We start from the raw sequence: 24,444 nt of genomic DNA, 5'->3' as shown, positions 1-24,444 counted from the left end.
CGCAGGAAGGGACGCGACACGCAACAACGCGTTTTCTCCCTGCGTTGGCAGGCTTCCGGCGGGCAGGGCAGTAGGGGAGAGTAGGGGGGGGGGGGGTGAGGGGTGTGTGTGTGGAATCCTTCGGCTTTCCCCAGAGACCGGTAGGATTTGAGGCGTTTGGAGTTTATTTTGTAAAGGCGGTGGAGCGGCCCTGAGGCTGTCGGGGCAAGTTCCTCCTGAAAGGGCCGGCGCAGAGGCCACAGGGGCGGGTCTGCCCGTGGGGAGCGGCTGACACGCGTGGCTTGGAACGTGGGGTTACCCCATCTTCGGGCAAGAAGATCGAGAGGAAGGGCTGGTGGCCGGGTCGGGTGGCTTCCCACGCTGCTGCTGAACGGTGAGGGGCCAGAAGAACCTGGGTGAGCGGAGGAGGGGAGGGGACAGCGGGGACAGCAAGGGGAAAGCCAGACGGGGCTGGTGAGTGAGCTCTGCCAGGGGGAGCGGGGTCACCTGAGCCCGGCTGTGGGGAGGCCGCCCCGCCAGCACCCATCAGTTCTGGGCCCTTGACTGCGAGAAGGACGCAGGTGCTGAAGCATGGCCAGAGAAGGGCAAGGGAGCTGGGGAAGGGTTGGAGTTAGTTTTGCAATTCAGGTGCCGGACTAAGAGCGGGCTCTGATCTTTCCTCAAATATCCTGTCCGTGACGCCAATTAAAGATGTTACTATCCGAGCTATGATTTTATATTTTGATTGAGAGGAAAAATCAGCCACTGCTCATAGACATCACATGAATTTACAAAAATAACAGGCTTTATGATTTAAGCAAATGACAAAGATTTATTTCAGGGAAAGGAGACAATAACACCACCTTTAAAAGAAAAAAACAAGTTTACAAGAGGAGAGATTTTACGTAAATTAGTCACTCTGAGGAGAAAGTTGTTAGGAAAAGGAAAGAAAAAACAAGAGAGCAATTAAGTTTTATCACCGTCCACCGGCTCTGGTCTCTGGGGGCGAGGGGCGTAGGATCTGCCATTCCTGTTTGGCTGATGTTCTCCGCTTTTTTTTTTCTTCTGTTGTTCCTCGAGAGACATAGTTCATATTTTCAAAGTGTTTACATTAAGGGTCTGCAGCAATAAGTTATCTGAAGAGTAGCTGAGGGAACGGGGTTTGCTTAGCCTGGAGAAAATGAGGCTGAGGGGAGACCTTGCTGCTCTCTACAGCCACTGGAAAGGAGGCTGTGGTGAGCTGGGTGTCAGTCTCTGCTCCCAAGGGACAAGTGATAGAACAAGAGGAAATGGTGTCGAGTTGTGCCATGGGAGCTTTAGATTGGGTATGTGTTGCGTGGGATGAGTCTTGCCATGGGAGTCAGTCGAGCTAGTGCTGGCTCGGGCGGTATCAGGAGCTAACTTTGATCCGTCCGGCTCTGGAATTCTGCCCGGAAACCACACCTACCGAACCCGGGCATGCGTGCCTGGGCTAGCCCCAGCTGGGCACAGGCGGGGGGGGCACTGTCCGGGCACTTGCTGCCTACATTTCCCCCCCCTTTTTTTTTTTTTTTTTTTTTTTATGGGGGAAAAGATGACAAATACGCGAAGATCTTAGCTGTGTGGTGCCTCGTTGTTCAGAGCCGGTGGTACTGGTCTGCAGGGAGAGGTTGGTGAAGGCGACGAAGCCGCAGAAGCTGAGGGTTAAAGGCATCATCTGCGAAGCCTGCAGGCTCCTGGAGGTGATCAACAGGATGATGGAGCTGGGCTTTTCCCAGCAGTGTATGGCAGGAGGACCAGAGACAAGGAGCAGGAGTAGAAACATAAAGAGCTTGGGGTTAAGGATTCCCTCGTACAGCCACTTTAGTTTAGGGGCTGCTTTTATCTTCGCAGCCTTCCGTGGGGCCGGGGGCGGCATCGGGGGTAGCTCTCCGCGGCGGCCGGGGGTGCCGCCAGCCGCGGTTTCCACCCCATCATTTTCCGGTGTTTCGACTTCCTCCAGGGGTGGTGCCGACGGAGTTGCGCTCGGCGCTGTCCCAGGCTCCCCCCCCTCGGGGTGCGGCGCCGACGGAGCTACACTCGGCGCCCTCCCGGGCTCCTCCCCTTCGAAGGGGGGTGCCGAGGGGGTTACTGTGGGCATTTCCTTCAGGGGAAATACCTCGGTTTTTCGTAATGGGGCCGCGGCGGTGGCCATTGCCACTTCTACTTCGGCTTTCAAGCAAGCTAATAGATTGCAAACGGTTCGCCAGGTGTTGTCCGCACCAATAATGTCGCCGTTGGCCTCCTTATAGTGGAAACTTGCCAGCACGTTGTACGTCTCCCCCCACAGGTCCCAGGCCGTTTCAGGACTCGGGTAGCGGAGGTTTTCCTGCATTTCCGCCTGGGTTGTAATCTGATCGGCAACGGCGGTGCCGGTAGGTTTGCCCACATAGGAGCCCATCGTCAGATTTACTGATAACGGTGTTGAAGAGAAGAAAAAGTTTCTCTTACCCGAATTTTTCGGGGTATCGAACGGTCTGTAGAGAAGGGTCACTTTCGGACAAAACGCTCGGGGAGACAGTTTAGACCGAAATTAATGCCCGCATTCTCCACCAGATGTTGCGTGGGATGAGTCTCGCCGTGGGAGTCAGTCGAGCTAGTGCTGGCTCGGGCGGTATCAGGAGCTAACTTTGATCCGTCCGGCTCTGGAATTCTGCCCGGAAACCACACCTACCGAACCCGGGCATGCGTGCCTGGGCTAGCCCCAGCTGGGCACAGGCGGGGGGGGCACTGTCCGGGCACTTGCTGCCTACAGGTATGTCCATATATTTATTCATAGATATATGGAAAATGTCTCTACTGAAAGGGTTGTCAGGTGCTGAAACAGGCTGCCCAGGGAAGTGGTCGAATCACCATCCCAGCAGGTATAGATATGCTGCTTAGGGACATGATTTAGTGGCACTTGGCAGTGCTGGGATAATAGTTAGACTTGATCCTAAGGGTCTTTTCCAACCATAACAATTCTGTGATCTATAGCCACCTATGTCAGGTTATGCGGTGGCCAGCTAAATGCATTGAAAGAGCTGGGCACAGTAACACTGGCTGCTCTGGACTGTACTGCAGGCAGGGTACTGCTGGGAACACTGGTGGCAACGCTATCAGGAACAGGCTTTTTGGAAAAAAATTGCACCGTGGTGCTACTTCCCTACTGCAAGTCTGTAGGTGAACTGCAGTGAATCCCAGGCATTCCCACCCTGAGAGTGGAACAGGCTGGAACACCAGCATGTTTCTGCTGGGTGGATGATGTTTCTTTAGGTTATGGAGAAAGAAAAGTGTGTATTTTACAAAATGTGAGTGAAAGTTTATTGTAAAGAAATAGAGAACTCTAGTCTCTTGGTCTTTGAGGAGTTCAGAGGAAGAAGTCACACATTTAAAGGCATGCTATGTGTGATACCCCATTTTCTCCTTTAATCATATGAAATTATAAATTTGGAAAAATATTTCAAAGTTAAAATGTGTAACAAGAACTGGAGAGCTCCTTTATTTTAGGTATCAAAAGAAACTGATCTATCAAGTTGAGATCATTCCACAATTTGCTTGCTAGTTTAGGAGAAAGGTCTCGATGGAGGACAAGGTATGTTTTGAAAGCAATACACAAATTTAAATTCAGGGACAGTTACTGCACAATCTTTATATACTGTACAGTTTTACAACAATCAAAAAAAAAGTAATATATTCTTGAATGTACTGTGGAAATGTGCATTATACATTGCCCTAATCAGAAGGAAAGTGCCCTAACTTATGAACTAGTTAATTTGAGATCAAAAAGTTACAAAAGAAGAGAAATTTATGGCCAAATAGCACATATGCTTATCCAAGACACAATGAATACAAGGAGGTGATCAGTGAAAGCCAACGTGGCTTCACTAAGGGCACATCACACCTAACCTACAGAGGTGGTGGATAGTGGCAGAGCAACTGATGTCATCTACCTGAGTTTGTACAAGGCATTTGACACTGTTCCCCATGACATCCTGATCTCCAGACTGACAAGACATGGACCTGACAGATGGACTGTTCAGTGGATAAGTAATTGGTTAGATGGCTGCTCCCAGAAAGTTGTGGTCAATGGTTCAGTGTCCAGGTGGAGGCAAGTGAAAAGTGGTGTTCCAGGGGTCAGTACTGGGACCAGTGCTGTTTAACATCTTTGTTGGAGACATGAACAGTGGGATAGAGTGTATCCTCAGCAAGTTTGCTGTTGACACCAAGCTGTGTGGTATGACTGATACCTTAGAGAGAAGGGATGCCATCCAGAGGGACCTTGACAGGCTGAAGGGGTGGGCCCATGCCAACCTCATGAAGTTCAGCAAGACCAAGTGCAAGGTCCTGCACCTGGGTCAGTGCAACCTCAGGCATAAATCCAGGCTGTGGGGAGAGTGGACAGAGAGCATTCCTGAGGAAAAGGACTTGTGGGAGGCAGTAGATGAGAAGCTCAACAAGAGCCACCAGTGTGTGTTCACAGCCCAGAAAGCCACCTGCATCCTGAGCTGCATCAGAAGAAGTCCAGCCAGCAGGGAGAGGGAGGTGATGCTGCCCCTCTGCTCTACTCTTGTGAGGCTGCACCTGGAATGCTGTGTACAGCTTTGGAGCCCCCAGCACAGGAAAGATACAGACCTGTTGGAGAGGGTCGAGAAAAGAGCCACAGAGATGATCAGAGGGCTGGAGCAGCTCTGCTATAAAAACAGGCTGAGAGAGTTGGGACTACTAAGCCTGAGGAAGAGAAGGCTATGGGGAGACCTTATAGCAGCCTTCCAGACCCTGAAGGGGGCCTACAGGAGAGCTGGGATGGGGCTGCAGAGAGCTGCCCTGCCTTCTGCTGGTGGTCGCTGGTGAGGCCAACCGGCTGATAAGGGAGCAGCACCCAGGAGCACGGAGAGGGCTATAAAGGGCTGCGGAGAGCTGCCCCGCCTTCTGCTGGTGGTCGCTGGTGAGGCGAACCGGCTGATAAAGGGGCGGTACCCAGCAGCTCGGAAAGGGGTATAATGGGCTTCGAGTAGCGCCAACGAGCTGGAGCGCGGCGAACAGGAGCAAGCAAACAGGAACGGGGCACGGCAGTTGGCGAGGCAGTTCGCGGAGGCAGGGTAGGCAGGCGGGTCACAGCCACCTCCTATTTCTCTTGAAGGAGTAATGGTGTCCAAAAAAGAAAAACCTAGTGTTTTTAAGACGCAGGGTGTTTCCACACAGGCGGAACCCTTAAAGAGGGACAGAAAGAGGGACGTAGCTATTCAGGCCTCTGGCTGTGTAGAGTGTCTGAGCCTTGTGTTAGCACCAGAGGACAATGTGAGTGGGGTCTGTGTGCGGTGCGAGCAGGTGAATGACTTGCTATACCCGGTGGCAGAGCTCAAGGAGGAGGTACAGAGACTAAGAAGTATTAGGGACAGTGAAAGGGAAATTGACTGGTGGAGTCACACCCTTTCTAACCCAAAAGAAGTCCAGAAGGAGACGATGAAGCCCTGCCCCTCCTGCCATCAGGCAGTTGGAGCCAACCAGGTGGATAGGAAGGGAAACAGGTCCCTCATTGGAGAGGCTAAAGAATGCCCTCCCAACCTCCACCATCTCCTCAGGTGCCCTTACAGAACAGATACGAGGCCCTGGACTCAGAGAATCAGGCAGAGGACAGACAAGAGGAAGATCTGTCTGGAAGGTCTCCTGTTTGCCCCCCAGACGGGTTACAACTACAGCTACAAAGAAAAAAAGAAGGCTAGTTGTAGTTGGTGACTCCCTTCTGAGGGGAACTGAGGGCCCTATATGTCGACCGGACCCATCCCACAGGGAGGTCTGAGGCCTGGGTGAGGGATATTAGTAGGAGACTCCCCCAGCTAATTTGGCCCTCTGATTATTATCCACTGTTGGTAGTCGAGACTGGCAGTGATGACATTAATGGAAGAAGTACTAAGACAAAAAGACCTTCAAGGCACTGGGTCGTTTAGTTGATCGGTCAGGAGCACAGGTGGTGTTCGCCTCAGTTCCTGCAGTAGCAGAGATGAATGAGGAGAGTAGTAGAAAAACCTATCATATCACTAGGTGGCTAAGGGATTGGTGCCACCGTCAGAACTTTGGGTTTTTTGAGCATGGGCCAGATTTTATCAAACCTAGTCTCTTCAAAACAGATGGGCTTCATCTATCTAGCAAGGGCAAAAGGACTCTAGCCTATAAGTTGTCAGGGCTGATAAGGAGGGCTTTAAACTAGGTTCGAAGGGGGATGGGGTTGAAACAGGGCTCTCCAGAAAGGACCCCAAAGGTGGACAGCCCATGTTAAGAGACAAGTCATCAGCCCAGCTGAAGTGCATGTACACCAATGCATGCAGCATGGGCAACAAACAGGAGGAGCTGGAAGCCATCGTGCAGCAGGAAAGCTATGATGTAGTCGCTATCACAGAAACGTGGTGGGATGACTCCCATGACCAGAGTGCTGCTATGGATGGCTACAGGCTCTTCAGAAGGGACAGGCAGGGTAGGAGAGGTGGAGGTCTCAGGTGAGGCCAACCAACTAATAAAGGGGCGGCACCCAGCAGTGCCTAGAGGGCTGTAAAGGGCTGTGGAGAGCTGCCCCGCCTTCTGCTCTATATGTTAGAGAGTCTCTTGACTTTGTAGAAGTTGAAGTCAGTAACGATAAGGTTGAGTGCCTGTGAATCAGAATCAGGGGGAAGGCCAACAAGGCTGATATCCTGGTGGGAGTCTGTTACAGACCACCCAATCAGGATGATGAGGGTGATGAATTATTCTACAAGCAACTGTCGGGTGTTTCAAAATCGTCAGCCCTTGTTCTCATGGGTGACTTTAACCTGCCGAATGTTTTCTGGGAACTCCACACAGCAGAGAGGTGGCAGTCTAGGAAATTCATAGAGTGTATAGAGGATAATTTCCTGCTCCAGCTGGTAAATGAGCCGACCAGCGATGGAGCCCCGCTAGACCTCCTGTTCACAAACAGAGAGGGGCTGGTGGGAGATGTGGTGGTTGGTGGATGTCTGGGACACAGTGATCACGAAATAATAGAGTTTTCAATACTCAGGAATGCAAGGAGGGCCGACAATAAAACCTCTGCGCTGGACTTCTGGAGGGCAGATTTTGGCCTATTCAGAAGATTGATTCAGAGTGTACCCTGGGAAACAGCCCTTGAAAACAAAGGGGTCCAGGAGGGATGGATGTACTTCAAGAAGCAAGTTTTGAAAGCACAGGAGCAGGCTGTCCTGGTGTGCCGAAAGGCGAGCTGGCAGGGAAGACAACCAGTCTGGCTGAACAGGGAGATTTTGAAAGAAATTAGGGTAAAGAAGAGAGCCTACCAATTATGGAAAAAAGGGCTAACTACTCAAGAAGAATTTAGGAATATAGTTAGGTTGTGTAGAAAGAAAATTAGAGAGACAAAGTCACAACTTGAAAAGAATCTCACCACCTCTGTGAAGGATAACAAAAAGTCCTTCTACAGATACATCAATAACAAAAGGAGGGGCAGGGAAAACCCCCATTCTCTACTGGACACGGGCGGGAATATAGTTATCAAAGATGAAGAAAAGGCCGAGGTATTTAACACCTTCGTTGCCTCAGTTTTCAACAGTAAGACGGGTTATCCTGAGGACAGCTGGCTTCTGGAGCTTGTAGAAAGAAACAAGAATCTGAACAGTCCCCTGTAATCCAGAAGGAAACAGTCAGTGACCTACTGAGCTGCTTGGATCCCCACAAATCTATGGGACCAGATGGGATCCACCCAAGGGTGATGAGGGAGCTGGCAGAAGAGCTCACCAAGCCTCTCTCTATCATCTACCAACAGTCCTGGCTCACTGGGGACATCCCAGATGATTGGAAGTTGGCGAATGTCACGCCAATCCACAAAAAGGGCCGGAAGGAGAACCCAGAAAACTACAGGCCCGTCAGCCTGACCTCAGTGCCTGGCAAGGTTATGGAGCAGATCATCCTGGGGGCAATCACACAGCACCTACAGGATGGACAGGGGGTCAGACCCAGCCAGCATGGGGTTAGGAAGAGCAGGTCCTGTCTGACCAACCTGATCTCCTTCTATGATCAGGTGACCTGCCTGGTGGATGAGGGGAAGGCTGTGGATGTGGTCTACCTGGACTTCAGCAAGGCCTTTGACACCATCTCCCACAGCATTCTCCTGAAAAAGCTGTCAGCCCACAGCTTGGACAGGGGCACTCTGCGCTGGGTTAGGAACTGGCTGGAGGGCCGGGCCCAGAGAGTGGTGCTGAACGGTGCTGCATCCAGTTGGCGGCCAGTCACCAGTGGTGTCCTCCAGGGATCAGTGTTGGGCCCAGTTCTGTTTAATATCTTTACTGATGATTTAGATGAGGGGATTGAGTCCATCATCACTAAATTTGCAGATGACACTAAGCTGGGGGGGAGTGTTGATCAGCTGGAAGGCAGGAGGGCTCTGCAGAGGGACCTGGACAGACTGGAGAGTTGGGCTGATTCCAACGGGATGAGGTTCAACAAGGCCAAGTGCAGGACCCAGCCACAGCAACCCCATGCAGCGCTACAGGCACCGAGTGGCTGAGAGCAGCCAGACAGAAAGGGACCTGGGAGTCTGGATTGACAGGAAGCTGAACATGAGCCAGCAGTGTGCCCAGGTGGCCAAGAAGGCCAATGGCATCCTGGCCTGTATCAGGAACAGTATGGCCGACAGGCCCAGGGAAGGGATTCTGCCCCTGTACTCAGCACTGGTGAGGCCACACCTCGAGTACTGTGTCCAGTTCTGGGCCCCTCAGTTCAGGAAGGAGATTGAGATCCTGGAGCGGGTCCAAAGGAGGGCAACTAGGCTGGTGAAGGGACTCTAGCACAAGTCCTATGAGGTGAGGCTGAGGGAACTGGGGCTGTTCAGCCTGGAGAAGAGGAGGCTCAGGGGAGACCTCATCACTCTCTACAACTCCCTGAAAGGAGGTTGTAGCCAGGTGGGGGTTGGTCTCTTTTCCCAGGCAACTCTCAGCAAGACAAGAGGGCACGGTCTCCAGTTGTGCCGGGGGAGGTTTAGGTTGGACATTAGAAAGAATTTCTTTACTGAGAGGGTGATCAAGCATTGGAATGGGCTGCCCCGGGAAGTAGTGGATTCTCCGTCCCTGGAGATATTTAAAAAGAGACTGGATGTGGCACTCAGTGCCATGGTCTGGTAACCGCGGTGGTAGTGGAGCAAGGGTTGGACTTGATGATCTCAGAGATCCCTTCCAACCCAGCCAATTCAATGATTCTAGTGGGAGGTGTCCCAGCCCATGCAGGGGCTTTGTACTTGATGATCTTTTAGGTCCCTTCCAATGCAAACCACTGTGATTCTATGATGTCTTGCACACCAGAAAATGTACCACACATGAGATGCAGCCCTTTAAAAATATAAGGCTCTTTATATCGCTGTTTTGCAATAACAGCATAGTTTGCACTTCATTAGTTACTCTGTATGCAGGGGGAAGGTGGGTTTAACCTCCCATTTCAGTTTTGTTTTAATAAATCTTGTTTTCCATAAGACTATTGTAATTTTAAGGTTGGTTTAGAGATTTCAGGCAGGTTTGCTACAGGAAGTAGATTTGTTTTCCTTGAAGAATTTCCAAGAAAAATGTGCCCAAGAGACATCCTGGGTCAGGCTTCAAGAATGTTAGATGCTATTTCTCTATAGTTTTCTGAAACCTTATGCAAACATATAATAAACCAAGCCTTTAAAGCAATTAAGTAAGCTTTAACCTTGTTTTATGGAGCAGGATCAAATGTGCAGTAAAAGGTCAAATGAAGCTGAACATAATGTCTTAATTATCTTTGGAGCTGAATTTTTGAACCCAAACTACCCCTCTACTATGATCATTGTCTTACTCTCTCAGAAGTACTCGTATTCCAAATATTTTCAGTATGGAATGAAATATATGCAATTTTGCTTATTTTTAAGCTGTTTCACATGATGGTAGATACTTAAAATAGTATCTGTCTTCTCACCTGTTAGGACATGCTTGCTCTACTTCTTCCAGTTGTTTGAGTGCTGCTTTTTGCCACAGGTAGCGTTTCCAAAATTTCCTCTGTAACCCTTGTTACCACTCGAAGGCAGCCCTCATGTGTGCTTTCAGTATGGACCTTGGTTGTTTTACAGGGCTCTAGAGCACTTTGCTCTCATCCATTGAAATAAATAATAATTAACAGTAGTGAAGTTTTTATTTACACACTCCTGTTTCAGCTTCAGAAATCTTTGTCCTTAGAAATAACTGACCATACAGTGTTTCTAAAATGCTTAAGAAGCTCTTAACCCAGATAAATTTTGGATTATATAAACAGACATGAGGTTGAGGTCACATCAATATATGTACAGTAGCCAGCCCTATATATCACCTCATATTATGCTTCACCAAGTAGTGTCAAACAAGAAATGAAAGGTTTTGTGTAACAATCTATTGCCACTTGTGCAACACTTGCTGCAATTACTATTAATATTAACTGAGTGAAGCCTAACGTATCATCTTGTATGTGGTGATTAATGAGTTCCTCTGTACATTTTTTGTAGCTCTGTGTGAAAGCGTTCACTTGGAAGTATACTTGTGAGTTCAACCCAAAACCCATGTAACCTACAAAGACAGAAAAAACTAACATGAAAACAAAAAAGGCAATTAGCTCTGCATTTTAAAGCATGCTTATTAATACTTGTTTTTCCTGAGGTAGAGAAAAGCTGGGCAGAATGGATGATTGCTAGACTTTTTTTGCAAGACAGAATTATTCTTCTTCTTGGTAACTGAAGGCACGGTGAATTGCTCTGATGTCATACAGGGCATGGATATCTGAAAAATGTTGCAAAAAATAACTTTATATCCATTTGTTAATTTTTAATTTTTAGAAAGCCAAAACTCACTTCATTACTACTCACTGGCAGTGCCCACATTCCCTTTCTTTCTCAACTTTAAGTGTATCTGTACATTATGTTTGTAATATTACGTGAAGTATTCTCCTCCTGGCTTCTTTTGAAGAGAGTATTGTACAAGTTTGCTTTTTATTTCTTTTCAGCATCCAGTATGGCTTCTCCAGCTCTACTTATGCGAGTGGTAGCTGCTGCCTATTCTGCTGCAGAAAAAGCTGCTACAATTGTTAGAAACGTAATGGCTGCAGGAGACCTGGGGATAGTGGAAAAGGTATTTTTATTTAACTTTAGATTTTCATTTCACTTCTCTCTGCTCAGTTAGTGCGGGTCAAAGTGATATTTTGGAAGCTCAGAAACTGGGGAAGGAAGTGCAGTCCTCAGCTCTCTGATACAAGAAATATTACTAACTGAAGGATTAAAAGAACACTACAGAAGTGTCTTTAGACCAGTATTTCTGAAGAATGCTCAGGCACTTAAAAGAAACATAGCTTAATTTTATCCTGATTCCTCTCACAAAACAAAACTCTGGATAGCAATTCAGAATTCATAGTAATGAAGCTTTCCCATTAATTTCCATGCCTATGTTCTAACATCTGTACAGTACATCCTAAAGTACAGTGGCCTTGACAAATTTTAGATTAGGATGAATCAGTTTAGTTTCTTAAAACAGATTTTATTGTAATTCATAGTTAAAAAAAAATAATCGGAGCTTCAAATTTAATTCTAAAGAGAAAGCAGAAATGAAATTACAGTTATTTGCATGAAAATCTTAATTTGCTGTAAGTTAGTAAGATGCATTGCTGAGCCAGGATCTTTTTTTTGACTACAGTAGTAGAACAGAATTAACTTTTGAAGACACAGTATTATCAGAGAATCCTCACAGTTGGAAAAAACCTCTAAGATCACCGAGTCTACCCATCGACCCTGAAAAAAAAAGCCATGCCCACTAGGGCATGCCCTGAACTACCACATCTACACATTTTTTTTAATACCTCCAGGGACAGTGACTCCACTGTCTCCCTGGGCATCCTGCTGCAGACTGACTACACTTTCCATAAAGAAATTCTTCCTAATATCTAAACTTCCCCTGGTGCAGCTTCAGTCCCTTTAGTCTAGTCCTATCATTATTCACTTGGGAGAAGAAGTATCTATATTATTTTTGTTCACAGAAGTATGAAGTATTTTTGAAGTAACTGCTGGCATTTACATATTTCTGATAGCAAGCACCTTCAGCCAGTTGTGAAGGAAAGACTCATCCTATGTGACTTTCACTGTTGGTTCAGACAGAAGATGCGAGATTTTTTTTTCTCCACTTGGTCAGTTATACTCACTGCTATGAAAACATTTACAAGTTTTTCTTATTCACATTATTTCTAAGCAATTAAAAATCAGGTGTGTGGGGAAGAAAAGTAAAAAAAATGTTTTCAAAAGTACTTAGATACATAACAGGATTCTCAGAGACATGTGAGTAGAATATACTCTGCCACATAACCTGCTTCTAGGCCTGTGGAAAAACTAATGGAGCTTCACTACAAGAAAGCTGTAAAATACTTGCATCCAGAGGTACAAAGGAAGCACTGAATTTATTTTGATTACCCAGTTAATTTTAAATGCATAAACAAGTTTCATTAAGCATATTTCTAAAGTCTGTCAAGGTTAAGGTAATTTTAACTAAAAGTAAATGTTGGCTTCTATTTGTTTAATTCAGTTTCACCTCAAAATAATGCAGGTGTGTTAATACTATTTCCCAGGAAGTCAGAAATGCATTGCTCGATCATTTTGTAATATAATAAAACCAGGAAATGAACGTATTTCAAGCTCTGTAGCCCATTAAGTAAATAATTGTAAATACAGTATGACAAAAATGATTCAAAGGAACAGGTGATATTTGTTCTATATGAGACTGGCTACACTTTTTTTTTTGGTCAGACACACAAAATTAAACTGAAAGCACTGACCAACAGAAGAGGTTCATGTTTGAGGGACTTGAGATCTCAGAATTCCTGCAAGCTTCTAGTCAAAGGTGCCCGGTGAAGAAAGAGGAAGAAAGCAAGAGAGAACCTGTATGTTTCTCTGCTTTACAGTCTGAGGGAAGAGATGCACAAGAACACAAAGTTCTGATTCTTATAATTCATTCTTTTTCTGCAGTCAGCAAACATGAAGACCAAGTCCAACTGGCCTAATTTAAAGTTTTAGAAAATCTAGAAGACATTGTTCCACAATCCTCTAAACATTGACTTCCCATCCATTTATCTAGATTAGGAAAAATAGTTCAAGGACAGTTGGATTTTTAGCTAGCTATTCTCTTTCCTCTCCTGATGCCCAGTTTTCTTTCCTCCAGTCAGCTTTAACTTCTCTCCATTTAAATTGCTTCTCTTTGTAGCATTTTTTTTTTCTAATTGGTAGGTAGACATTTTGTCCAGCTATTCTGAGTTTATTGATGACTGTGAACTAACTATAAAGAACCACTTTATATTGGTTTGTTAGGTTATTGTCTTGGAACAAAGGACATTCTTTGCAATAATTCAATCTTACCAAGTATAAACTGAATCCCAAAATTCAACCAAATTTATTATGGGGACAAGAGGGAAAATTTAAAAAAAAAAAATACCAAGTTTCATGAAAATAGTCATTTGGATAAGGGAAAGACTTAGGTTCGGGCATGCAAAAATTAACCCATAACGTAATACTGAATGGATTATTCTATTCCTATGACTAGTTTATGTAAAAGAAATAAATTCCCATAAAAGAATTTTCATGTTGTCACCAAATGAGATACATGAAGACAAGATTTTTGATTCAACTAAGATGCAGATCCTTGGATGAACTGACTTCCTTCATTCCTGTGCTAACTGGGATTCTGTCTATGGACCTAAAGGGCTCCTCCATTCATGGATACATGAAGATTAAGCATTAGATTAAGAGAAAGCATTAATAAATTACCTACTTCCACTATATTTGTGATTTAAATCCATCTGGCAATTTATGTTTGGCTACACGGTGTCTTATGGGAAGGCTTTTGTGTCATCTCATGTCATTTTGAGGTACCAAAAGTTTCCTCTCCAGTATTTTTCCAGGAAAAAGGTATGGTTGTTACTGTCCAGTTCACTATCAATGGTTAACTTCTGGCCCTCTTTGGTCTTTCTCTACTAAAATAAGGGACCATTCACTATTTAAAAATTTATACATCATAGTTGTTTCCTTTATTATTTTTTTTAAAACAAGCTAGATTAATTTGACCGCTAAGTTACTTTTTATTATTGCATTCCTTGTATTTCTCCTCTTTCCTAATTTGTTGTGGCTCTCCAGTGAGGCTTAAAATATTGATTTTTTTTCCTGTTAACATTTTAATTTTTTTCTTTTCCATCCTCTTGTACTATAACTTGTTCATACTTGTATTAATTTATTTTGTACATAGTCCAGTATTTCCAAAAATATTTTTTCCTGTTAACATCTTAATTTTTGCTTTTCCCTCTTCTTATACTATAACTGGGTTCATAGTTTCTGTACATAGTCTAGTATTTCCACAAGTATATACAGAACAATTGCACCAGTGTATGAGAAGAACACAGCATGTAAATGTTCTCATATCATACCAGTCTCAGCTTAGGGGTGGATGGAAACCAATGGATGGAAAAGTGCTTCTTCCAGTTTTTAGCCTGCTTCTCTGAAGATGTATCTCTTAGTAGGTTAATGTCCGTAGTGGACTGTGATAGAACCAGAGGGAACGGATGGAAGCTGCACCAGGGGAGGTTTGGGATGGATGTTAGGAAACATTTTTTCCCTGAGAGGGTTGTCAGGCATTGGAATGGCCTGCCTGGGGCAGTGGTGGAGTCACCATCCCTGGAGGCATTTAAAAGGTTTGGAGCTGGTCCCTAAGGACATGGTTTAGTAGTTAGCTTATAGTGTTGGTCAAAGGTAGAACTGGATGATCTTGGAGGTCTCTTCCAACCTGAAACATTCTGTGATTCTGTATCAAATTAGTCTTTTTTTCATTACAAAGCAGACATTCAGGGTGACATATGGAGCATTGTACTCTTTGTCATTGTTGTTTTGAAACAACACAAATTCTTTTCAGACTGGAGCCAATGACTTGCAGACCAAAGCTGACCGGCTGGCACAAATGAGCATTTGTGCTTCCCTGTCACGGAAGTTTCCCACGGTGACAATCATAGGAGAAGAAGTAAGTAACTAACTCATTTTAAGTAACTGATTTATTTCATACTAAAAATTTAACTTGCTGTAACTTGCAGTGGAATTTCCTTTGACAGGTTTTAGGAAGTAATGTGTTAAAAGAAAAAAGTATTTCCATCCCATTTCATCTTTCCCTTTCATTAGCTTTGTCGAGTAAGGTGCAAGCAAATGCACAGGTCTCAGGCAAATTCAGGTTAGTCCTACATCTTGTTCTAATAATTTTGAGAATCCTTTTGTTAGGAAGTGACTGCTGATGAGGTAACTGAGGAATTAATTGAAGATGGTCACTGTGAAGAAATACTGAAGAAAACTTGTCCTTCTCAGTACACAGGAATTAAAGAGGAAGAGGTAATATGATATGTCTTCATATTTTATAGTGGATCTATATTACATTTTGATTTTAGCTAAGAATGTATTAAGAAAAAAAGGTTATTTCGGTGTTGCCAAATTTTCTTCTTGGCTTGAGAACCAAAACATAGGAATGAGAGTCAGACTTCCTGAGCTGGAAATACTGCATACCCCTGTGTGCAATAATGGGAAGTGGAAATCTGTTTCTTGCAACTTGTGATTCAGATTAATTTAGAAGGAATCTACTTCAGACATAAGAAAGTAACGTCATTTTTCTATTAAGATACTTGCAGAGACGTTCCAGTCAGTTCTTAACATTTTTTGAGTAAAATACTATTGTAGGCTTTAGTCATATCATAATGTTAAAAATTTTAATATCTTTGTTTCATTACTGCAATAATGAAATAGAAGCACTAAATTAAAATACATACTTTGTGTGGTAATTTACTTGATTTGTTTTTGTTGTTGTTTTTTTTTTAAAGCTTGTAATATGGGTTGATCCCTTGGATGGAACCAAGGAGTACACTGAAGGTTGGTTTCTCTTTAATTCTGCCAATTAAAAAAAAAAATTATAGCAGTGTAATGAATTAGCATTTACAGGTAGATAGTTTAATGATAGAAGTTACATACAATATTGCTTCATAAGGCTGATGCTGTCTCTTTTCTTTTTGAGTTCTATGGTGTATTTTAACCATTCCATTTCATTCTAACTAACTAATACTGAATATTCCTGATGGGCCACTGAGTGCCTACAAGTTTTTAACTTTTGAGGGAACAAACAGCTGCCTTTGATCGCTGGCAGGTTGTCTTAAGTTTTCAGTCAAACTTATGTTTTCATAAATACTTTGAATTAAGGAACTAAATAATCCATTCGCACCAGGAATATGCACAAATATGTTCACATCCTCCTCTTCAAATAAACCAAATGCCACTGCTGTATTTCAAAATGAAACAGCATTTTCCGCTGATTTTTTCAGTTATGGGAGGAAGCCCCTCATCCTATTGCTAAAGGCCCTTTTAAAAAGTCTCTTTCCAGCTTGCTTATACCCCCCCTTCAGGTAATGGAAGGCTGAGAGAGTTGGGGTTCTTCAGCCTGGAGAAAAGAGGGCTCTGGGCAGGGCTTATAGCACCTTCCAGTACTAGGAGGGGCCTGCACAAAAGCTGGGGAGGGACTTTTGCAAGGGCATCTGGTGATAGGACAAGGAATAATGGCTTTAAAATGGAAGAGGGCAGACTTAGGCTAGACATTAGGAAGACATTCTTTACTGTGAGGTGCTGAAACACTAAGAGTTTGCCCAGGGAAGTTGTGGATGATTTACCCCTGGAAGTCTTAAAGACCAGGTTGGATGGGGCTTTCAGCAACCTGGTCTGGTAGGAGGTGTCCCTGCTCATGCAAGGGGAGCTGGAACTAAATGACCTTTAAGGTCCCTTCCAACTCAAAATCTTCTATGATTATATAAAACTGTTTCCAGCAAAGCCTAACTTGTGTCCATAGATGTAGACTCTAAAATTTAAGCAAAAAAGAAAACTCCCCCAAAACAATTTGCTGAAACCTCACTTTAGCCTCCTGCTGCATTTTAATGTAAAATCCTTAGGCCAGAATTTACGTGACAGTTATAGAAGAATGTCATCATATACTGATATTTATTGTATCTTTAAACTTCTTTCTCATGCGTTAATTATATTGTAGTTCTATTACGAGAATTCTGGGGCATTTTTTCTGCATACCTCAAGGATAAATGTCTAAAACATCATGTCAACTAACCTATTACACCTGAAAATCCTGATTAGTATTTGCATTTTTAAGATACTACCCTGCATATGAATTTGTGTTTTACTGAAGTTTAATTTTTTTATATACATACTTTCTCTTTTTCAAGCTTAACTGCATTCATATTATTTATGTACAGGTCTACTTGACCACGTAACGGTTCTTATTGGAATTGCTTATGAAGGAAAAGCAATAGCAGGAGTTATTAACCAGCCATATTACAACTATGAGGTATTAAATGCATTAATTCGTTTCAAAGCATTAAGTGATTTCTAACTGTCACTTCAAATTAATTTTTAGTTAGCACACTTTCAACTGAAAAGCAGTGTGTAGTGGAGTTGATGTTGTAATACAAGGTTGGCCATGTTTATATTTTTATATATTTTTCAAATATACAATATGTTAATATTATATTAAAATATTGCATTATTTTGTATTATAATTTTTTTTAAATATACAATTTTGAATAGTAGTTTCCTGGAACTGACTTTCAGGGACCTATTAACAGCCATGCTGAATCCTGAGGTTTGCATAATGCACTCATACAGTGTAAGTTACTTATGTACTGTACATATCACTACAGTACATATAAAGTACATATTGTAAACCAAGTGAAGATTGGTGTCTTTGCAGTCTTTGCTAGAAATTCTATAGTAAATCTATGCCATAGGTGCAGGTGATGTGTGGTATCTGCCATAAATCTGCAGCCCTAAATAAACCAAGTGTGCCTGTCACTGACAGCTGGGCAAGACTCTCATCTATCAGGTTTGAGGTTGAAGTTCAGCATAGCCAATCTACAGGCATTCACAAATGTTTGGAGATTATTTCAGTATTATCTGTGAGGCATCAAAAAGCTCAGGATGCAGTCTGATTAATTAACCTTCCTACAATTTAAAGAAAAAGCTCTTGATCTAATGTAATACATATTGTCAATTGTTTTTGTAAGTTGTATATGCTACATCTATGACAAAACATATACAATTACCACGGATGTAGTTTCAGCTACAGATTGTGCCTTAAGTAGAGAAATATACAAATATTAATTGGTCAGTTGTTAGAGCCTGGATATAATACATCACCATAATATCACAGATAAGCAAACAGGAAATTATTTAATTGACCTAGAAGGGAAGAGAGACAGTTTCTCACTAGGGTCTCTAGAGTAGTTCTTTTTAAGTGTCACTTTTAAATGTCACTTTTACTCCCTAGTAAGCAAAGATTTCTCTAGGTACTGCTCTCCATTTGTGCTTTAAATGCTGATCATTATGACTGACCATCACCTGGACCTGTGAATTTTTTTTGTAGGCAGGAGCTGGTGCTGTGTTGGGCAGGACAATATGGGGAGTCCTGGGCTTAGGTGCCTTTGGATTTCAACTCAGAGAAGTACCTGGCGGGAAACACATCATCATTACCACCCGCTCTCACAGCAGCACCCTGGTAAATGACTGCATCAGTGCCCTGAACCCCGACAGTGTCATCAGAGTTGGAGGGGCAGGAAACAAGGTATGAAAACTCAAAATCATTTTGTTTTGTTTGGACCAAGAAACTTTATTACCCTTAGAAAAAGAAAAATATTTTTAAAATAAATAATTTGCTTATTTGCATGAATATACATGGGACTTCTTCCCTCTTCTTCACTTGTCTTCCGAGTATTCAGACTGCTATGAGGTAGAGAGTCAGAATCTGAGAGGTGTATTTGTAACAGTGTCTGTGCTGGTCATTATCTGAGGTTCCTCTTCTCCAATATTCCGTTTCTAGGGGCGAAAATAAAAAAGTTGTAAGAATAGAATGGCTAAATGTGAATACAGTTTAATTCTAGTTATTAGTAATTTCCTCCTGTTAATATGGATTTTGTCTCAACTATCTAGCAGCACACACCAAGGAGCAAAAATAGGAGAAGCACACAGGGGTATTTTCTTTGCAAACCTTCTCTGTATACAGGGAAGATTAATTTGCTGCAGTTTTGAAAGCTTAGTTTTGCCATAGTTGTTAAAAACAGACCCTCCAGTCTCTTTTCTCCAGCATGAGGAAGTCCCAAAATGGTACCAAGACAACATGGAAATAGTTTCCATTTTATTTTTTCTGTATTTGCATAAGATGGGAATTTTTATTTCTGAAACTAAAAGCATCCTGTAGGCTGTAGTTATAACAATCGAAAGTAGATCATACAGAATAGTAATGCCATATAGCTTTGTAAATCTTAACATAATTTATTGTAATAATGTAAAGGAAATAACTGTTTCTCCTTTTCTTACCATAAGTACATAGAATAAACTGATCTGATTCCTGTTTCCTGGTGTTATTTTTACCCTTTTCTCAATGCTTAGGTGCTCTGAAATGATTGCTACTCTCTGTTCATAACAGATCATTCAACTTATAGAAGGCAAGGCATCTGCTTATGTATTTGCCAGTCCTGGGTGCAAGAAATGGGATACCTGTGCACCTGAAGCTATCCTACATGCTGTGGGAGGTAAGTTAATAGCATTCAAAATTACAACATCAATGATAATGTATGAATTTGAAGTTATTTATACTTTGCACAGAAAAAATTTCAAAACATGACTTTGGAAAGAAAAATGACAACATGTTTGTCTTTTTAAATTGTCATAATTCACTAAGAGCTTTGAGCCCTTTGAAACAAACAAAGTAACTCCAAAGAGGTAGCAAATTGTTATATGGAAATCATGGTATGACCTGTTTTGCTCTAGACTAAAATAGTCGGTAACTGTCAAATCATTAAAAAAGCCAAATTCCAAAATTTTTGTAAGAGTATCATAGAATCATAGAATGACTTGGGTTGCAAGGGACCTTAAAGATCATCTAGTTCCAAGCCCCTTGACAGGGGCAGGGCCACTTCCCACTAGACCAGATTTCTCAAAGCCCCATCCAACCTGGCTCTGAACACTTCAAGGGATGGGGCATCCACAGCTTCCCTAGGCAACCTGTTCCAGTGTCTCACCACTTCACAGAATCACAGAATGTTTAGGTTGGAAGAAACCTCCAAGATCATCCAGACCAACCTTTGACCAACACCATAAGCTAACTACTAAACCATGCCCTAAGGGACCAGGTCCAAACACCTTTTAAATACCCCCAGGGATGGTGACTCCACCACTGCCCCAGGCAGGCCATTCCAATGCCTGACAGCCCTCTCAGGGAAAAAATGTTTCCTAACATCCATCCCAAACCTCCCCTGGCACAGCTTCCATCCATCCCCTCTGGTCCTATCACAATCCACTAAGGAGCAGAGGCTGTTCCCTCCTCTCCAGCCTCCCTTGAGGCAGTTGCAGAGAGCTCTAAGGTCTCCTCTCACCTCCTCTTCCCCAGACTGAACATACCCAGCTCCCTCAGCCCCTCAGCTGCTCCTCACAGGACTTGTGCTCCAGGCCCTTCATGAGCTTTGTTGCCCTTCTCTGGACACTCCCCAGCACTTCTGTGTCCCTCTTGCATTGAGGTGCCCAGAACTGAACACTGTACTCAGGATGCAGCCTCACCAGAGCCAAGTACAGAGGGGTGATCACCTCCCTGTTCCTGCTGGCCACACTGTTCCTAACACAAGCCAGGATGCCATTGGCCTTGGCCACCTGCACACACCGCTGACTCATATTGGGTCGAGTGTCAACCAATACCCCCAGGTCCCTTTCCAACTTACAGCTCTCTAACCACACTTCCCCAAGACTGTAGCTTACCATGGGGTTGTTATGACCCTTTCACAGTAAAAAATTTCTTCCTATTAATTTTAATATTTTCATAACAAATAGTACTTTTTTTCTGTTGGCTATTATGTCACAGTAAAATCATGTTGTCCTACCAACTGGATATAGCAGTTTATTATTAGTAATGTATTATATAATACGTGGATATTCACTTTTTTAAAACAACAAAAATAGGCCAAAACATACCGTTGTTCTTCAGATGTGCAAAATGGAGTCATTCGTGTAATTCAGAAAAATGAGTATTCTTCATCTGGCATAAGCCACTTCACCTTTCAAGGGGCAATGGATTAGAAAAGTTATATAGTCTCACTGATGGGAATTTAAATATTAGTATTATTATTATGATGGTTATATATTATCTGATGCTAAAATTGTTGAGTTTGGTCTTCTAAATTCTGCCAAGTAAGGATAACAGGCTTCAGAATCACATGATTTAACTCTTTTGCAGTATCTAGTTTGTTAACTGGGATAATTTTAAACAGGTTAGCTCAGACACAAAAACCAATCTGGGACAGCACAGTGCTGTTTTTAGCCTCCTTGTTATGTAGGTAACTCAATTAAATTAGCTTACATAAAGATCTACGTTGCTTTTTGCTAAGTTATTTCTATAAACTCATTTAAAACCACCAGAGGTATTTCTATATTATGTTAGAGTTTGTTGTATAGATTTACCGTGGCCTTTACTTGAACTGAGGATTTTTCTTTCATTCTTTTCAATGGCCAGTGTAAAAACTAGTCTGGAAGCATTTACATCAATCTGTAAGAAAGAGATGTTTTCCTTTTCCTGAAACACAAGGAATTTTAAGTATTGCTGAAAGAAAACAAAACCAGTAGTTATTTGATTTAAGTCAATAAATTACTGTTGCACTTAAACTGGGATCAAAAGGCATGTATACACAAAGACACTTAACCCTTGTCTAATATCACTTGTACTAATAAAAGATTATTTCTCTCCAACTCCTGTTTGCTGGAATATTTTTTTTTTCTTTTGCAGGAAAGATAACTGATATCCATGGAAATTCACTCCAGTATAACAAGGAAGTGAAACACATGAATTCAGCTGGAGTCCTTGCCACTTTGAGAAATTATGACTATTATGCCAGTCGTATTCCTAACACTGTTAAACAATCTCTTGTGCCTTAAAGCAGTAAAGCATCTTCACTTGCCCTTCACTTGGTTTTATAGAATCTGAACTGAATTCTAACATCAAGGTGTTTGATAATTCAAAATTACATACAGAATCACTAGGTTTATGTTAGATTGGATTGTTTTGCTATGTTTAGCAGACAGTATCAAAGCAGTTGCATTTCTGCATTCTTTGGCAGTATTCATTCTCCATGACTGTGCATAATATACTGCTAAACATAATACTTCCATTCAAAAATCATCTTAGTATTTGGGGAACAAAATCATGTTATGTCATTTACCTGATCTTGCTCAATGTTTTTATTGTAGGTTGTGAACACCACTTTATTGTGTTGAATACAAATGGACTAAAATTTGTCCTGGATGGATTAGACCATTTATTATAAAATTGACTTTTTTGATTCTTAGAAGTGAATATTTGTATATTTGAATTTTTTGATCTGCATTCTGTTTTGGCATGGCTGAGATTGCTATTTGTGGTGAGTTGGGTTGTCTGAGTTTTGCAGGAGCCAGGACAGAGTCCACCTGGGCCTCTGACATCTCTAATAGGGCTTTCTGGATCACTGGATCCATTGAGGATCAGTGAAGCATTAACACCGGAAGGGTTCACAACACCTCAGTTCATGAGAACCCAAGGAAAGTGCAAGAAGGAGAGGAGTTCCTAGCACCTTCCTGATGATCTGAAATGTCTCTGTCAGGGTCTATGCCACCTCAGTCTTAGAAAACTTTGGGCATCCTAGGTCACTTTGTCATACTTGGGGACAACAGAAATGCCAGAACTTGAAATTTTTCACATCCAAATTTTGAGAGAAAGTCCAGGTACCTTTCCAACAGCTTGAATAGTTAAGGACCCTGACACTACAACTTTCTTCTGTGGAACTTCAAAACTTTCTTCTCTTCATGCTAGGGGAGGGGTGAGAGCAGGGGACAATATCACCTGAAATTAACTTAAATATTGGAGAGGTTTTTTTTCAATCAGTTTTTCCATAGGGTTAGGAAAGCAGGATTCAGCTGTTCAGCCCACTTGAACACATAGGAAGTAGCAAATTGCATATGACTAGCTAAAATTTGCAACCTTAGCCAAAACAGATGAAATCTCTTCAAGTTGAACTTCAGATTCTGGAGAATCTAACCAGTAGGACCCCTATGAACTTTGTTTTCTCCAGATTTTGTGACCCCACTCTCTTAGTCTTATATTAAGGAGTCTTGGGGTGTCCCTTTCCCTAACAATGTGAGATGTGCTAAGGCATGCCATGAAGACATGTTTCAATGCCAGTTTCAATGGACAACACATAACTGTGCTTTTAATTCTGTTACTTGTGTGGATAGAAGAGTGGCATACGTTGGGTTCTCAGGGTTGTGGTTTCAGGGAGAGTGCCTGAACTTGGCTGCATGAATGCTTACGCTCTCCCAGCAAGATATTTTTTGGCCTTAACCTCTGCTCATACCATGAATTGCAAATTAGCCTGCAACTTGCACTGCACCCATTCTCTCTTACTTACTTTACTGTCTGCAAGATTAAGTCCTCAGAATAACACACTCTTGGTCCACTCAAAGAAAATGTCAACGTTCAGTTTTCAACAGTATGTTGTAGTTATTTCTTTTATCTTCTCATTACACAAGGTGCTGAATAACTCTTAATTTACTTAAGAGTCCTCAGATTAGATCCTTCTGTCACAGCAGGACCAATCACCAATATGACTTCATTGGCTCAAACCTGGCTGTTTTTACAGCAAGCAGGAATATTGTGACACCAGAAGATACAAGCAAGGCGAATCTTGCTAACGTGCTTCCAGTCTCCATGTGCACACATGGGAAAGCATCTAAGGAAACTCTTCCATAACCTTGAAAGATATATTAGCAAGATTATCACTTACCTCATTCTATCATCATGAGCCAGTCCATAATGCTATCATGGCACTGGATTAAAGCTGCATATATAGAACAACGTACATTTCTAATCCTTTCATCTATAGCATATCTTTCCTCTTCCTCAAGCAGCTGACTAGCAAGAGCATGCAAGAGATTCAGCCTGCTTTCATCAGAGCCTTCTTCATATTTAGACCCATTATGAGTTTAATGATGCCACATATTAAGCATGACTGAATTTGAACCACGTAGCAAGTACAAGGTGAATCTAATTTCACTGCCTCAGTTGTACGTAATTCTCACCTTTACCTTCTGCAGGATTTTTGGATACGCAGGCTTTAGCACTCACAGCAAAATCTGCATGTGAATTTGCAATACACATTAAGATAAAATGTAGAACAACTTAACACAAGGCCTGCCTTGTCTTCCCATGTAATAATTAAAATACAAAGTACAGAACCCACTGTCAGTAATCTTCATATATGTCTCCATATCCTTACAGTAATCTGAAATGTGGTTCATGTTTTGAAAATTTCCTCAGCATAAACGCCTAATTCTGCTGTAATTTC

The 24,444-nt window shown here is 42.6% G+C and overlaps 1 protein-coding gene across 3 annotated transcripts; it reads left to right on the top strand.

Annotated features, from left to right (window-relative positions):
• The first annotated feature begins 57 nt into the window (after positions 1-57).
• BPNT1 (3'(2'), 5'-bisphosphate nucleotidase 1) lies at positions 58-22,421 on the top strand. 3 transcript variants are annotated; one of them, XM_071739694.1, is made up of 9 exons: positions 58-373; positions 10,978-11,102; positions 14,910-15,014; positions 15,266-15,373; positions 15,856-15,904; positions 17,284-17,375; positions 18,450-18,647; positions 19,509-19,614; positions 21,855-22,421. In XM_071739694.1, exons 2-9 carry the CDS (start codon positions 10,986-10,988, stop codon positions 22,001-22,003), a joined length of 924 nt encoding a protein of 307 aa, XP_071595795.1. In that variant the 5' UTR covers positions 58-373; positions 10,978-10,985; the 3' UTR covers positions 22,004-22,421. The 3 variants fall into 3 exon arrangements, with proteins under 3 accessions (XP_071595795.1, XP_071595797.1, XP_071595796.1); XM_071739696.1 differs by lacking the exon at positions 10,978-11,102 and having other exon boundaries at positions 232-373; XM_071739695.1 differs by lacking the exon at positions 58-373 and having other exon boundaries at positions 10,976-11,102.
• The last annotated feature ends 2,023 nt before the right edge of the window (positions 22,422-24,444 follow it).

Source organism: Heliangelus exortis, chromosome 3 (genome assembly GCF_036169615.1).
Source record: "Heliangelus exortis chromosome 3, bHelExo1.hap1, whole genome shotgun sequence".
Taxonomy (NCBI): domain Eukaryota; kingdom Metazoa; phylum Chordata; class Aves; order Apodiformes; family Trochilidae; genus Heliangelus; species Heliangelus exortis.
Note: the sequence above shows the minus strand (reverse complement) of the source record. Positions and strands in the feature narration are given on the sequence as shown.

What these genes read in the sequence shown, in the direction of transcription:
- BPNT1 (XM_071739694.1), top strand. Translation starts at nt 10,986, where the DNA reads ATGGCTTCTCCAGCTCTACTTATGCGAGTGGTAGCTGCTGCCTATTCT. An exon ending in TTGGAGGGGCAGGAAACAAG is followed by an intron (nt 18,648 to 19,508) that starts GTATGAAAACTC and finishes TGTTCATAACAG; the next exon opens with ATCATTCAACTTATAGAAGG. An exon ending in TATCCTACATGCTGTGGGAG is followed by an intron (nt 19,615 to 21,854) that starts GTAAGTTAATAG and finishes TTTCTTTTGCAG; the next exon opens with GAAAGATAACTGATATCCAT.